This window comes from Carcharodon carcharias, chromosome 1 (genome assembly GCF_017639515.1).
Source record: "Carcharodon carcharias isolate sCarCar2 chromosome 1, sCarCar2.pri, whole genome shotgun sequence".
Classification (NCBI taxonomy): Eukaryota; Metazoa; Chordata; class Chondrichthyes; order Lamniformes; family Lamnidae; genus Carcharodon; species Carcharodon carcharias.
Window position 1 is genome coordinate 246,159,057 of NC_054467.1, and position 17,152 is coordinate 246,176,208.

The 17,152-nt window shown below is 44.5% G+C and overlaps 1 protein-coding gene across 2 annotated transcripts in view; it reads right to left on the reverse strand.

Annotated features, from left to right (window-relative positions):
* Nucleotides 1-17,152, reverse strand: part of atrn (attractin) — a 366,964-nt gene that overhangs the window by 298,277 nt on the left and 51,535 nt on the right. For both annotated transcript variants that reach the window (XM_041191464.1, XM_041191473.1), the window contains exon 2: nt 5,855-5,938. In XM_041191464.1, coding sequence (XP_041047398.1) covers nt 5,855-5,938 — 84 coding nt within the window. The remainder of the gene's footprint in view (nt 1-5,854; nt 5,939-17,152) is intronic.

Here is a 17,152-nt window from a genome sequence, read left to right on the forward strand (position 1 = left end):
TAAATACAGGAAAACAGATTATTATCTGAGTGGCTATAAATCGAGAGAGGGGGATGTGCAATGAGACCTGGGTGCCCTTATGCACCAGTCGCTGAAGGTCAGCATCCAGGTGCAGCAGGCGGTAAAGAAGACAAATGGTAGGTTGGTCTTCATAGCCAGAGGATTCGAGTACAGGAACAGGGATGTCTTGCTGCAATTGTACAGGGCCTTAGTGAGACCATACCTGGAAGACTGTATGCAGTTTTGGTCTCCTTCTCTGAGGAAAATGTAATTGCTATAGAGGGAGTGCAGCGAAGGTTTACCAGACTGATTCCTGGGGTGGCGGGACTGACATATGAGGAGAGATTGAGTCAGTTAGGATTATGTTCGCTGGAGTTCAGAAGACTGAGGGGGGTCTCATAGAAACCTATAAAATTCTAACAGGGCTAGACAGGGTAGATGCAGGAAGGATGTTCCCGATGGTGGGGGAGTCCAGAACCAGGAGGCAAAGTCTGAGGATATGGGGTGGATCATTTAGCGCTGAGATGAGGAGAAATATCTTCACCCAGAGAGTGGTGAGCCTGTGGAATTCGTTACCACAGAAAGTAGTTGAGGCCAAAACATTGTATGTTTTCAAGAAGGAATTAAATATAGCTCTTGGAGCAAAAGGGATCAAAGGGTGTGGGGAGAAAGCAGGAGCAGGGTACTGAGTTGGATGATCAGCCATGATCATAATGAATGGCGGAGCAGGCTCGAAGAGCCAAATGGCCTACTCCTGCTCCTAGTTTCTATGTACCAGAGGATTGGAGATCTGCAAAAGTTAAACCATTGTTTAAAAGGGGTTCGAGGGATCGGCCAAATAATTATAAGCTGGTCAGTCTGACTTTGGTGGTTGGCAAATTATTAAAATAAATTCTGAGACACAAGATAAACTGTCACTTAGAAAGGAACAGATTAATTATGGAGTGTCAGCATGAGTTTGGTAGGGGACAGTCATGCTTTACTAGTTTAATCAAACTTTTTGAGGAAGTGACAAGAAGGATTGATGAGGGGAGTGGAGTCGATGTTGTCTACATGGGTTTTAGTCAGGCATTTGACAAGGGCAGACTGGTCAGAAAGGCAAAAGCCCATGGGATTCAGGAGAATGTGGCAAGTTGGATCCAAACTTGGCTCAGCAACAGGAAGCAAAGGGGAATAGTCAATGGGTGTTTTTGCAGTTTTCAGTGGTGTTCCACAGGGCTCAGTGGTGGATCCCTTGCTGTTTGTTGTATATATTAAAGATCTGGACTTAAATGTGGGAGACATGATTGGGAATTATGTAGATGACAATGAAATTGGCTGTGCAGTTGATTGTGAACAGGATTGTTGATTCCAAAATGATATCAATAATTTGGTTGAGTGGGCGGGAAAGTGGCAAATGGAATTAAATCCAGAGAAGTATGAGGTAATACATTTGGGGAGAGCAAACAAAGCAAGGGAAAACAAAACGGGAGGATATTGAGAGGGGTAGAAAAAGTAAGAGATCTTGGACTGCAAGTCCACAAGTCCCTGGAGGTAGCAGGACAAGTCGATAAAGTGGTAAAGAAAGCACATGGAGTGCTTTCCTTTCTTGGACGTGGCATAGAATACAAAAGCATGGATATAATGCAGGAGCTATACCAAATGCTGGTTAGGCCACAGTTCTGGTCAACACAATACAGGATGGACATAATGTGAGGTGAGGACAACTGCCCTTGACATCAAGGCCACATTTGACTGAGTATAGCATCAAGGAGCCCCAGCAAAACTGGAGTCAGTGAGAATCAGGGGAAAATTCTCCACAGCTTGGGGTCATACCTAGCACAAAGGAAGATGGTTGTGGTTGTTGGAGGTCAGTCATCTCAGTTCCAGGACATCACTGCAGGAGTTTCTCAGGGTAGTATCCTAAGCCCAAGCATGTTCAGCTGCTTCATCAATGACCTTTCTTCCATCATAAGGTCAGAAGTAGGGATGTTCGCTGATGATTGCACAAGGTTCAGCACCATTCGTGACTCCTCCGATACTGAAGCAGTCCACGTCCAAATGCAGCAAACCCTGGACAATATCCAGGTTTGAGCTGATAAGTGGCAAGGGACATACACGGCACACAAGTGCCAGGCAATGACCATCTCCAACAAGAGAGAATCCGATCATCACCCCTTGATGTGCAATGGCATTACCATCACTGAATGCCCCACTCTCAAGGTCCTGGGGCACACCATGGACCAGACAATGAACTGGACTAGCCATATAAATAGTTTGGCTACAAGAGCAGATCAGAAGTGAGGAATCGTGCGACGAGTAACTCACCTCCTGACTCCCCAAAGCCTATCCACCATCCGCAAGGCACAAATCAGGAGTGGAATGGAATACTCCCCACTTGCCTGCAGCTCCAACAACACGCAAGGAGCTTGACCATCATCCAGGACAAAGCAGCCAACTTGATTGGCACCACATCCACAAACATTCACTCCCTCTACCAATGATGCACAATAGCAGTAGTGTGTACCATCTAGAAGGTGCACTGCAGGAATTCATCACGGCTCCTTAGGCAGCACCATCCAAACCCACGACCACTATCATCTAAAAGGGCAAGGGCAACAGATAGGTGGGAACACCACCACCTGCAAGTCCTCCTCCAAGTCACTCACCACCACATTCTCAAGGACAACTAGGAATGGGCAATAAATGCTAGCCCAGCCAGCGAAGCCCACATTTACAAGATTTACAAGAAAGTTGCCAGGGATTGAAAATTGCAGCTATGAGGAAAGATTGAATGGACCAGGGTTCTTTTCCTTGGATAAGAGGAGGCTCAGGGGTGACTTAATTGAGGTGTACAAGAATATGAGGGTCCTAGATAGAGTAGCAGAAAAGACCTGTTTCCCTTAGGGACAGGTCAATTACCAGGGGACACAGATTTAAGGTGATTGGCAGAAGGATTAGAGGGGGCATGAGGGAAAGCCTCTTCACCCAGAGGGTGGTGGGTGACTGGAATTCACTGCTTGGTTTGGTGCTGGAAGCAGAAACCCTTAATTCATTTAAAAGGTAGCCGGACCTGATGTGCTGTAACCTGCAAGGCAACAAACCAGGTGCTGGAAAGTGGGATTAGAATAGGTGGATAGTTTTTTTCCTTTTTTCTATTTCAGTTGCGCAGACACGACGGGATGAATAGCCTCTTTCTGTGCCGTAACTTTTCTGTGGTTCTAAGTGATTCCAGCTCCACACCAATCTGGTTGAGACAAGGGCTGATTGAAACAGCCTTGAGAACTATGGAGTTGCATCAAACTGCTACAAGGAATGTGGTTTGCAGTGGTTCAAGTCCCCACCACCAGCTTCGCAGGGCAACCAGGAGTGGAATAAAAATGCCAGCTTTTCCAGCAATGCCTACATCTAAAATGAATAGGAACAGGAGTAGGACCCAATGAGCCTGCTCTGCCATTCAATACAATCATGGCTGATCATCCACTTCAAAACCATTTTCCCCCATTATCCCCATTTCCCTTTATGTCATTGGTATTTAGAAATCTGTCAATCTCTGCTTTGAACATACTCAATGACTGAGCTTCCACAGCCCTATAGGGTAGAGGATTCCAAAAATTCACAACCCCCTGAGTAAAAAAACATTCGCCCCATCTCACTCCCAAGTGGCTTACCTCCTCATTTTGAAATTGTGCCCCCTGGCTCTAGACTTCCCAACCAAGGAAACATCTTACCTGCATCTACCCTGTGTATCCCTTCTGTCTGTTTCAAAGAGATCATCTCTCATCTTTCAAAACTCTAGAGAATACAGGCCCAGTTTCCCCAATCTCTCTTCATCTAACAGTCCTGCCATCCCAGGAACTCGTCTGTTGAACTTTCGCTGCAGTCCCTCTGTAGCAATAATATCCCTCCTCAGTAAAGGGGACCAAATTTGAATAAAATTGGAGATGGCTGGATTGCTTTTGTCCGCCACTCAAAAAGTAAGAATGTAACCTGCCACTTTTTGCTCAAAGCAGGATGGCATCCAGATCCTGCTGTAGGTTAATTACGGGATGCTTCATTTTCAGAGAAATTATACACTGTGGTGCTTTTCTTTATTCTTTCATGGGATGTGCGCATCACTGGCAAGGCCAGAATTTGTTGCCCACCCTTAACTGCCCTTGAACTGAGTGGCTTGCTAGGCCATTTTGGAAGGGAGTTAATACTCAACCACATTACTATGGATCTGGAGTCACATGTAGGCCAGGCCAGGTTCCTTCCCTAAAAGACATTAATGAACCAGAAGGGTTTTTTTTTACAATAATAGATGACAGTTTCATGGTCACCATTACTGAGGACAGTTTTTTACATTCCAGATTTATTAACTAAATTCAAATTCCACCAGCTGCCATGGTGGGATCTGAACCCATGTCACCAGAGCATAAGCTTGGGCCTCTGGGTTACTAGTCCAGCAACATTATCACTATGCCACCTCATGACCAAGAGTGGGACATTTTTGAAATCATCTTGGGTCCAACCACTTTCAAAGTTCTGCAGTGAATTGCTGGGCTACAATGACTGGCCTCTTGATCACCATAATATCTTCTTTTACATCAGATATGACTCATGAAATTTCCTTTCAACTCCATTCCCTTTGACCTCAGCTTTGCTGAACCTCGTTTCCAAAGTAATTGAAAAGTGTCCTGATGTCAAAGGCAGTTATCACAGAATCACACAGTGCAGAAGAGGCCCTTCGGCCCAACGAGTCTGCACCAACATGTGAGAAACACCTGACCTACCTACCTAATCCCATTTACCAGCACTTGGCCCATAGCCTTGAATGTTATGACGTGCAAAGTGCTCATCCTGGTACTTTTTTACGACCACATCTTCTGTACTAATAAGCTTCCTCCATGTATATACAGATCAAAGTTGTGATGAGCACTGCTGCTGACTCCTGCCAAGACTTTCCCAGATTATTGGGGAGAGGTCAATGAGGCTGCAATTGACCAGCTTCGACATCCTGATTTTTGTAGATATAGAATTAACTGGGCAACCCTCTGCATTGTTGGGAAGACACCAGTGTCATAGCTGCACTTCAACTGATTGGTTGGGGAAGCAGTTAGCTCTGGAGCACAGGTCCTTCAGTATTTTGGATGAGATATTGGTTGGGTTCATTGCACTGATCTGCTTATTTGTCAGGTGGAATTAGACAAACTGGCTGGACACTGGCAAATATGATAATGGAACTGATGGCACTAGCAAATACCTCAGTCTCATCTCTTCCACCTGTGATCTAGGCCACACTTGGTTGAGCTGAAGGATGCCCAGATTTGTTGTTTCCTTTTGTTTGCCTGGTCCTCAGCCACTATACTCAACTGAATGTGGTGGGACTTCAGAGTAATGCTTTGATCCATTGATGGGGACTGCTTAGCTATCCACAGCCCACTGCTTTTAGTCTTTAAGCACACAGGAAGCTGTTTGGTAGCTTCACTAGATTGATTTCTCATTCTATGATATGCCTGGTGATATTCCTGTTGTATCATGGAATGGGGAGTTTCCTGGCTTGACCGCAACCCATGGCTTGAGGAAGTGTCAGCATATGAGAGGACATACGTGAGAATTATTTACACTGTCCGGTAGATGACTTGTGCCTTAACTTGTAATTGGATCAAATGGGAATCTTTACAGGTCAGCTGATTACTGAATATGTTTAGAGATTCACTGGGGAGTGATCAGCTTTCTGAACTGCTCAGGCACTTCCTCAGCAATTGCTGGGGCTTGAGCAGCTATGTAAATAGAAAACCCCTTTCCCTACACCTGAAAATGCAAATTGAAGGAAAGACTTTAATACAAGATTAGACACTGTACTTTGAAAGAAGACGACTCAAATACTCACTGTCCTTCAATGAGCCAAGTGCATTTTGTTTTGTATTTATAGTTCCCAGGTCCATCAGTAAGATATCCAAATGGTCCAGTTAATCTGTAAATGAAATGAAACTACAGTTATCGTCTGTACATTCAAAATGTAAGGTTCCTTTGCAGTTTGGCACTATCAAAAAATAGTTCAATACAATTATCAACTTCTGGGAGCGGACAGGTGAAGAAAGAGGAGACGAGGCATATAACTAAAGAACCACTGATCATGATTGGCTCTTAAATGCTCTCTGAAATGTCCTAGCGAACCGCTCAGTCGTAACAAAACCGCCACAAAATCACAAAGAAGGAATGAAGCCGGACGGACCACCCGGCATCGGCCTAGGCACCAGAAACAACAACGGCAGTCTCAGCCCTGTCGACCCTGCAAAGTCCTCCATACCAACATATGGGGGGGCGAGTGCCAAATTTGGGAGAGCTGTCTCACAGGCTGGTCAAGCAACAGCCTGACATAATCATCCTCACGAAATCATACCTTAGAGGTAACGTCCCAAACACCACAGTCACCATCCCTGGGTATGTCCTGGCAGGACAGACCCCAGCAGAGGTGGCAGCATAGTGCTATAGTCGGGAGTTGCCCTGGCAGTCCTCAACATCGACTCTGGCCCCAGTGAAGTCTCATGGCATCAGGTCAAACATGGGCAAGGAAACCTTCTGCTGATCAACACGTACCATCCTCCCTCAGCTGATGAATCAATGCTCCTCCATGTTGAACCCTGACTTGGAGGAAGCACTGAGGGTAGCAAAGGCACAAAATGTACTCTGGGTGTGGGACTTCAATGCCCATCACCAAGAGTGGCTCGGTAGCAGCACTACTGACCGAGCAAGCAGAGTCCTAAAGGGCATAGCTGCTAGACTGGGTCTGCGGCAGGTGGTGAGGGAACCAACAAGAGGGAGAAGCATGCTTGACCTCATCCTCACCAACCTATCTGCCGCAGATGCATCTGTCCATGACAGTATCAGTAGGAGTGATCACTGTACAGTCCTTGTGGAAACAAAGTCCCACTTTCACATTGAGGGTACCCTCCATCGTGTTGTGCGGCATTACTACCATGCCAAATGGGATAGATTTTAAACAGATCTAGCAACTCAAGACTGGGCATCCATGAGGTGCTGTGGGCCATCAGCAGCAGCAGAATTGCACTCAACCACAATCTGTAACCTCATGGCCTGGCATATTCCCCACACTATCATTACCATCAAGCCAGGAGATCAAACCTGGTTCAATGAAGTGTGCAGGAGGGCATACCAGGAACAGCACCAGGCACACATAAAAATGAGGTGTCAACCTGGTGCCAAACAGCATAAGCAGCAAGTGATAGACAGGGCTAGGCGAACCCACGACCAAAGGATCAAATCTAAGCTCTGCAGTCCTGCTGTATCCAGTCGTGACTGGTGGTGGACATTTAAACAACTCACTGGAGGAGGAGGCTCCACAAATATCCCCATCCTCAATGATGGAGGAGCCCAGCACATCAGTGCAAAAGATAAGGCTGAAGCACTTGCTACAATTCTTAGCGTGAAGTGCCCAGTGGATAATCCATCTCGGCCTCCTCTGGAGGACCCCAACATCACAGATGCCAGTTTTCAGCCAATTTGATTCACTCCATGCGATATCAAGAAACGGCTGAAGGCATTGGATACTGCAAAGGCTATGGGCCCTGACAATATTCTGGCAATAGTACTGAAGACTTGTGCTCCAGAACTTGCCGCACCCCTAGCCAAGCTGTTCCAGTACAGCTACAACACTGGCATCTGCCCAGATATGTGGAAAATTGTCCTGTGCACATAAAGCAGGACAAATCCAACCCTGCCAATTACCACCCCATCAGTCTACTCTACATCATCAGTAAAGTAATGGAAGGGGTCTTTTACATTGCTATCAAGCGGCACTTCCTCAGCAGTAACCTGCTCACTGACGCCCAGTTTGGGTTCCACCAGGGCCACTCAGCTCCTGACCTCATTACAGACTTGGTTCAAACATGGACAAAAGAGCTGAACTCCCAAGGTGAGGTAAGAATGACTGCCCTTGACATCAAGGCAGCATTTGACAGGGTGTGACATCGAGGAGCCCCAGCAAAACTGGAGTTAATAGGGATCATGGGGAAAACTCTCCGCTGATTGAAGTCATATACCTAACACAAAGGAAGGTGACTGAGGTTGTTGGAGGTCAGTTATCTCAGCTCCAGGGCATCACTGCAGGAGTTCCACAGGGCAGTGTCCTAGGCCCAGCCATATTCAGCTGCTTCATCAATGACCTTCCTTCCATCATAAGGTCAGAAGTGGGGATGTTCGCTGATGATTGCACAATGTTCAGCACCATTCGCGACTCCTCAGATACTGAAGCAGTCCATGTCCAAATGCAGCAAGACCTAGACAATATCCAGGCTTGTGCTGACAAGTGGCAAGCAACATTTCGCATGCGCAAACGTCAGGCAATGACCATCTCCAACAAGAGAGAATCCAACCATCGCCTCTTGATGTTCAATGGCATTACCATCACTGAATCCCCCACTATCAACAATCTGGGGGTACCACTGACCAGAAACTGAACTGGACTAGCCATCTAAGTACTATGGCTACAAGAGCAGGTCAGGGGATAGGAATAGTGTGACAAGTAACTCACCTCCTGACTCCCCAAAGCCTGACCACCATCTACAAGGCACAAGTCAGGAGTGTGATGGAATACTCCCTGCTTGCCTGGATGAGTGCAGCTCCCACAACACTCAAGAAGCTTGACACCATCCAGGGCAAAGCAGCCCATTTGATAGGCACCACATCCACAAACATTCACTCCCTCCACCATCGACACACAGTAAGCAGCAATGTGTACCATCTACAAGATGCACTGCAAGAATTCACTAAAGTTCCTTGGACAGCACCTTCCAAACCCATGACCACTTCCATCTAGAAGGACAAGGGCAGAAGACAGGTGGAACACCATCGCCTATGAGTTCCCCTCCAAGCCACTCACCATCTTGACTTGGAAATATTTCGCCATTTCTTCACTATTGCTCAGTCAAAATCCTGGAACTCCCTCCCTAACAGCACTGTGGGTGCACCCACACCACATGGGCTGCAACTGTTCAAGAAGGCAGCTCACCACCACCTTCTCAAGGGCAACTAGGGATAAGCTACACATGCTGGCCCAGCCAGCAAAGCCCACATTCCATGAATTAATATTTTTTAAAAAATAGTCCTAGTCAACAATGGGGAGACAGTGATGCAGTGGTAATGTCACTGGACTAGTAGTTTGGAGGCCCAGGCAACTGCCCTGGGGGCATGGGTTCAAATCCTCCAACAGCACAAGAGCGTAAGAAATAGGAAAAGGAGGAGTAAGCCATTCAATCCCTTGAGCCTGCTCCGCCACTCAATAAGATCATGGCTGATCTGCTTGTATTTGGAATTCCTCATTCCCATCTACCCCGACAACCTTTGAATCCCTTGCCTGACAAGAATATATCTACCTCCGCCTTAAAAATATTCAATGACCCTGCCTCCACTCCCTTCGGAGGCAGAGAGTTCCAAAGTTGCACAAGCCTCAGAGAAAAAATTTAGAGTCATAGAGTTGTACAGCAAAGAAACAGGCCCTTTGATCCATTGTATCCGTGCCAGCCATCAAGTACCTATCTATTTTAATCCCATTTTCCAGCACTAGGCCCATAGCCCTGTATATTATGGCGTTTCAAGTGCTCATCTAAATACTTCTTAAATGTTGTGAGGATTCCTGCCTCTACCAACCCCTCAGGCAGTGTGTTCCAGATTCCAACCACCCTCTGGGTGAAAAGATTTTTCCTCAAATCCGCCCTAAACGTCCTACCCCTTACCTTATATCTGTGCCTCATAGTTATTGACACCTCTGCTAAGGGGAAAAGTTTTTTCCTATCTACGCCCTTCATAATTTTGTATACCTCTATCAGGTCTCCCCTCAGCTTTCTCTGCTTGAAGGAAAACAAGCCTAGCCTATCCAGCCTCTCGTCATAGCTGAAACACCTCTACCAAGGCAACATCCTGATGAATCTCCACCTTCTCAAATTTAACTAGGGTCAGGCAATAACAATGCACACATCCTGAGGAGCAATTTAAAATATCTGCCTAATGTTTTAATCATTATTCCATTAGAGTATAATTATAAAAAAACTGCACTGCCCTTTAGCAGCATGAAATATTTCAGCTAATTTCCCGAAGGCAAGCAGATGAAAAGAAATTGTACCAAACTGATTTGCTGTTAATGATGTCTTTTTGCTTTAAATTTCTTTGCTTTAGATCAAGTAGGAATGACTAAAACTTTGATATAAAACATAATTCAGAATAAAATCTAACCGGGGGGGGGTGTTACTGTACTATTTGAAGTAAGGTTCTCTGAGGGCTTTTTTTGTTACAGTGACACATTTGGTAGTTCACTGGCATAAGCCTATAGCACTCAGTTTACTTTGATGCTATTACAGTAACATTGAACCACACTGCCTTTCATTATTCAACAATGCTGCTATTTTACAAAATGTTAGTTAAGAAAAACAACACTTTTTAAAAGATCACAAGCTAAGAATGATGATCTGATTTATCTCAGGCGATCTGTAAAAAAATCCTATGATTCCCCCGAACCCCAACCTGGTCATAAAATACAAATGGCACAACTTCCACAATCTTATGCAGAACACTATTCAAAATCACAAAAGAAAGTATTTCCAGAATATTCGCCTTACATTTTCCCAATTGAGCCCAGTGGCCTGGGCTCAGCTACCTTCTTGGTAATACAAGAAGCTGAACACCCTATGCGTAGAACTGTGTCTTCGTGTTTGTCCTAAATATATTCTTCACAACTCCGAGCTTGCACACTGCTCTCCTCCTGCCTCAGCATATCTAATCATAATGTTTAAGATTTACAAATTTAAGTGAGTATATTACTGTATTACTGCTTATTAAGTGAGTATATTACTGTAATAGCATCAAAGTAAACTGAATGCTATAGGCTTATGCCAGTGAACTACTTAGTGTGTCACTGTAACAAAATTTAAGATCTACAAAATGTCTAGCAAGGGTGTTGATGACTTATTGTGCGAAGGGCAGCTTCTGAGTTTTCTTGAACTCCATATTTTCCTTTCACAAGTTGCACCTGAGTCCACTTATCTAACAGCTGCCTCTTTTCACAATATGTAAGCGACTGAGGCAGTAAATTCATGCTAATGTGGGGGGGAGGTGTGGAGGGAACAAGTTCCATATGTTGTGCAAAACTTAAATTAATTTGTTTACAGCCTGTACATAAATAAGCTTCAAGTAGTTGAATATAAAATAAATTAGGGACTTCAGTTAGGTGTAGAGACAAGAGTAGTTGGGATTGCTCTTTTCAGGGCAGAAGAGGCTGACAGGTTTAATAGAGGTGGTCAAAATAATGAGGGGTTTCCATAAGAGTATACAGGGAGAAACTGTTCCTACTGGCAGAAGGGTTGGTAGCCAGAGGACAGATTTATGTAGTTAGCAAAAGAAGCTGAGGTGGGATGGTTTAAATTGTTCTGGCCAAGAACTAGCAGAGACTTAACTGCATTAATGGCCTCCTTCCGCATTGTCAACTTGTAAGTTGACTTGTAAGTTGCCTAAGTGGTCATCATTCCCAGCTGGAGTTCAACAAAAGTCCATTTAATCTTTCAACGTCCCCACCAAGTTCATTCAATCCTTCAATATCCACTTACTTACTTAAGACACTAGTTCGGCCTCAGCTGGAGTACTGCGTCCAGCTCTGGACGCCTCACTTGTGGAAAGATGTGAAGGCAGAAGACGTTTAGGAGAATGGTCCCAGGGATGAGGAACTTGAGTTATGAGGATAGATTGGAGAATTTGGGCTGTTTTCCGTGGGGAAGAGAAGATTGAGAGGAAATTTGATTAAAGTATTTAAAATCATGAGGGGCCTGGACAGAGTAGATAGGGAGAAACTTCCCACTTGTGAAAGAATCGAGAATGAGGAGGCACAAATTTGAAGTAACTAGCAAAGGAAGCAAAAGCCATATGAGAAAAAACATTTTTCACACAGCGAGTGGTTAAGGTCTGGAATGTACTGCCTGAGAGTGCAGTGGAGGCAGGTTCAATTGAGGTTTTCAAAAATGAATTAGACAATTTTGAAAGGGAAGAATGTGTAGGGTTATAGGGAGAAAGCAGCAGAATGGCACTAAGTGAATTGCTCATTCAGAGAGCTGGCACAGACACAATAAGCCAAATGGCCTCCTGCGCTACAACAATTCTGAGATGCTGTGATAATTATCCTGCGCTGGAAAGTAAGAGCAACTCACATTGCTCACCTTAACCCAGCATCACTTAAGGCTCTTCACTATTCCAGGTAAGATCAGTTAATGAAACAACTGCAATGTTTTCTGGTTTTCATGGCTCAGTTACTAACTGGATGAACTAGTAATCAGGCAGTGTCAACATGATTTTGTGCAAGCGAAATCATGTTTAGCCAATTTATAGAATTTTTTAAAGGAGCCACATGTGCTGTGGATCAAAGGGAACCAGTGGGTGTACTGTACTTGGATTTCCAGAAGGCACATCAAAGGTTATTGCAGAAAATAAAAGTTCATACTGTAGAGAGTAATATATTGGTATGGATGGAAGAATGGTTAGCGAACAGAAAACAGTGGGTAGCCATAAAAGGGTCTTTTTCTGGTTGGCAGGATGTAATGAATAATGTACCACAAGGATCAGTGCTGGAGCCTCAATTTCTTACAGTTTATATAAATGACTTGGATTTCGGGACAGATGGTATGACAAAGATAGGTAGGAAAGTAAGTTGCGAGGATGACATAAGGAGGCGACAAAGTGACAGACAGGTTAACTGAATGGGCAGAGATCTGGCAAATGGAGTATTAATGTGAGCAAATGTGAAATCGCCCATTTTGGCAGGGAGAATAAAAAGAAGCATATTATCTAAATGGTGAGAGATTGCAGAGGGATTGGGGTGTCCGAGTGCATGAATCACAAAAGATTAGTATGCAGGTACACCAAGTAATTAGGAAAGCTAATAGAATGCTATCGTTTATTGTGAGGGGAATTGAATACAAAAGTAGGGAGGTTATGCTTCAGTCATACAGGGCACTGGTGAGGCCACATCTGGAGCACTAAGTACAGTATTGGTCTCCTTATTTAAGGAAAGATGTAAATGCATTAGAAGCAGTTCAGAAAAGGTTTACTAGATTAATACCAGAAATGGGCAGGTTGTCAGAAGAGGAAAAGTTGGACAGGTTGGGCTTGTATCCACTGAAGTTTAGAACAGTAAGAGGCGACTTGATTGAAACCTTTAAGATCCTGAGGGGTCTTGACAAGGTGGATGAGAAGAGTATGTTTCCTCTTGTGGGAGAATCCAGAACTGGGATCACTGATTTAAGGGAGGGATGAGGAAATGTTTTTTTCTCTGAGAGAGTCAATAGTCTTTGGAACTCTCTTCCTCACAAGGCAGTGGAAGAGGGTCTTTGAATATTTTTAAGGTAAAGTTAGATTGATTACTAAGGGGGTGGCAGGTTATCAGGGGAGAGGGGAAGTTACAACCAGATCAGCCATGATCTTGTTGAATGGTAGTAAGCCGAGTGGCCTACTCCTGCTCCTAGTTTGTATGTTTGTAACTTGCTGAGCCATTGCAGAAAATGGATTACTTTTAATTTCAAGATCTGACTGTATGAATTTCAGCATTTTAATCAACTAGACATTGAAGTTACATTCAGTAAAGGTTTCAAATGACAAAGTACCTGGAAATTTTTAACAGCAATTAGAAACCATTACTTGCATGGAGCTTTGTTGTGTGGTGGCCTTGAAAACTATAGGGAGCCCACTCAGTATTGAAAGGGTTAATGGAGAAATTGAATTAAATGCTTAGGCCTAAGAAAAATACTGCAACCTTGAAGAACAATAGCATCTTGTCTGACCACTATAGCAGGATGGGCCTTGAGACATTCCATGTGTCTCTCCCTTGGGCCAAATGTAATCAAAGTTGTGATAGTCAAATTATAAACAACTGCACTTGTGGAGTAGGAATGGAAATTTACTGAAACATGGATTGGTCAGTTAACATATGCAAATAAATGGATTGAGATGTGCAAAATTTACTGATTGGCTGTAAAACGCTTTTAAGCAAGTGTTTGGAGACGGCACAATAGTTCTCGTTGTATTGTTCTCCCTTGTGCACAAGTAATAAATTGGGTTTCTATGTATTAATGATGCCTCGGTGTGATTAATCTTCAACAGTTGTTCCCCATCAGATTCAAAGCAATAAATAAATGATTATCTAGTTAGCTGGGGGAAGGAATTCTCAAAGCATTAAATGATCCTCTGCCAGGATTTTCTTTTATTCAATCATGGGATCTGGGTATTGCTGGCTTGACCAACATTTATTGCCTAAGGGCATTTAAGAGTTAACCACATTGCTGTGGGTCTGGAGTCACATTTCCTTCTCTAAAGGACATTCATGAACCACCAATGGTGGTTTCATGGTCATCACTTCCAGATTTTTATTGAATTCAAATTTCACCATCTGCCATGGTGCAATTTGAACTTAGGTCACCAAAGGGTCTCTGGAATACTAGTCAATGACAATACCACTATGCCACCGCCTCCCTCTGAATGCACATAGCAACAATGTTGTGTTCATTTTGCTCATAAAATTGAAAACCAAAATATCAGACAATCATCACTGATTTATTTACAAGCCTGTGACCTCAAGCACAAATAAAAGTTTATTCTACACACGAGACTGGATTTAACATTCCCCTGCCAGCAGGTTTAAAGGCAGGAGGGAATATTAAGTTCAAATGGCCTTCCGGGTGTCTACCCGGCCATCCTGCCTACCGCAATTTTACCAGCGGATGGGGTGGCACAGGTGGCCCACCCACGGCCATTTAAAGGTCTCATTCCGCCAGAATTAACCCGCGGCAGGAAAGGCCAACAGCTTTCCCTGCATGGGCTGTTGATGGGGCCGCTGGGTTTGGGGGGGGAAGAGGGAGAGGGTCCTCCTTAACTAACCCACTGGGCCCATCGGAGGCCCTCCCCCATGCATTGACACTGAACGCTTCCACAAGCTCCCAGTGCACAGTCCCAGCAGTGACCATAGTGGCATGGCTGACATTTGAGATCTGCCAGTCTCTGATTGACCAGCAGCTCTGTGAGGCAGGACTTCCTGTCCCTGAAGGGCAGAAATGCCATCTCCAGCCTGTTAACAGTCAACAGCTATTTTTCCCTTGGGTAAGCTGCCCCACTAACATTTTAACTGGAACTGGGAGGAGTGGTGAGCACATGTGGGGACCTTGGCACCTCATATAATTCAGTATATGATAAAAAGAACTACTTGTCCCATGAGGTATAAGCAATTTAGATACAACTGTGCGTTTGCTATTTCAGCTAACAACTGTAACCGTGGCAATTCCTAACCAGAATCAGCTGGTATTCTGCAAAGTAGTGTTAAAAAATACATAAAATTTCATTTAGACATTGAGGAAAATAGTTACCTGTAAAAGTTTTGAATATTGAAACACTATTCCCTTCAACAAAGCAGCCCCACTTGATTAGCACCCCATCCACAAACATTCGCTCCCTTCACCATCGACAGCAGTGTGTACCATCTACAAGACGCACTACAGGAATTCACCAAGGCTCCACAGACAGCACCTTCCAAACCCACCACTGTTACCATCTAGAAGGACATGGCCAGCAGATGCATGGGAACACTACCACCTGCAAGTTCCCTTCCAAGTCATTCACCATCCTAACTTGAAAATATTTCGCTGTTCCTTCATTGTCGCTGGTTCAAAAATCTGCAATTCCCTCCCTAACAGCACTGTGGGTGTGCCTACACCACCTGGACTGCAGCGGTTCTGGAAGGCAGCTCACCAACATCATCTCAAGGCAATTAGGACGTGCAATAAATGCTGGCCTAGCCAGCAACGCTCCGATCCCATGAATGAACAAAAAAAAACTCCTCTAAGAACTCTTTTTCATTCATTCAGCACTTCTCACACCCTCAGAACATCCCCAAGCGCTTTAGAACCAAGGGCGACCTCTTGAAGAGCTCTCTCACTTTTTATGCAGGCAAACAGAGAACCCATTTAGTCACAGCAAGGTTCCAAAGAGGATTAATTTGCTTTTGGTGGTGCTGGTGAAGGCACAAATGTTGGCCATGACACCAGATAAATGTGCTGCTTGTCTTCAAATAATGCCATGGGATCCTGATCAAAGCTGATAGATGGAGTCTTGGTTTTAAGCTCTTTAATCAAGAGACAACATCAACAATCCGACAATCCTTGTACAAGGGCACAAGCTTAAATTGCATCTTCAAGCCCATAGTTAAGCCTCAACAAGGAACCTTCTAACTCAGAGCCCAAAGTCCTACCAACTGAGTCAAACTGAACTTCTTCCATGGTTCAAATGCTGATCCCATCTCTAGGAAGGCCTTTCAAGAAACTACTGTAACTTCCAGAGAGTGTACAGGAAAATTACATAACCAGATGGATACTCAATTAACCTCATCTCTAGCAGAACATTTCCCAGCTGAGATCTGTTATAACTTTCCTTGCCTTTAGCTTATGCAGCCAGGTAAAATTCTGAACTTTCTTTGAACCAAAATGCTGCTTCATTGAAGAGTTCTGAGCACAATGTTTTCAGATTTATTGCAAACTTAAGATAGGCTTGAATTTTGTGCTCGTCGGGCACGTGCAATTGGCAGGCCCAGAAGCGGACACAAAATGCACTTCCATCCGCAATCGGTTGCCCCCACTGTGATCTTATGCTGGTTAGCCAATTAACGGCCAGCCAGCGTGAAACGCCCCCAGAGGATGGCACAGCACTGCCATCGGGGGTGGAAAGACGGCAGGCGCTGACTTCACCGCAGGCACACTTCGAGAGAGCTCCCTGAAGACAGACAGCTGCCAAACATGACCTGCAAATAAGAAAATGAAGCCCAAAAAAGTTGCAAAATAATGTCCATGCAGCAACAAACAAGCACCTGAAAGCAGACCTCAAAAAACAGTCCCCAGATATTTATTTTTATTTTAAATCCTGATGGTGATTTCATCCCTCCCTTGGTTTCATCAAAAAACGTAATGTCCACTTGGCTGATTGGCCATCTGCCAACCATAAGGTCAGACAGGCCATGAAAAATCGCTGACAATTGGGGTGTTAATGGGCTTAATTGCCCATTTAATTGTTGGCAGGTGTTCTCTGATTTTTGCGTGCACCTGCCAAGCAAAATGTCGCACGAGTGCACGATGTCATCTCACACGATTTC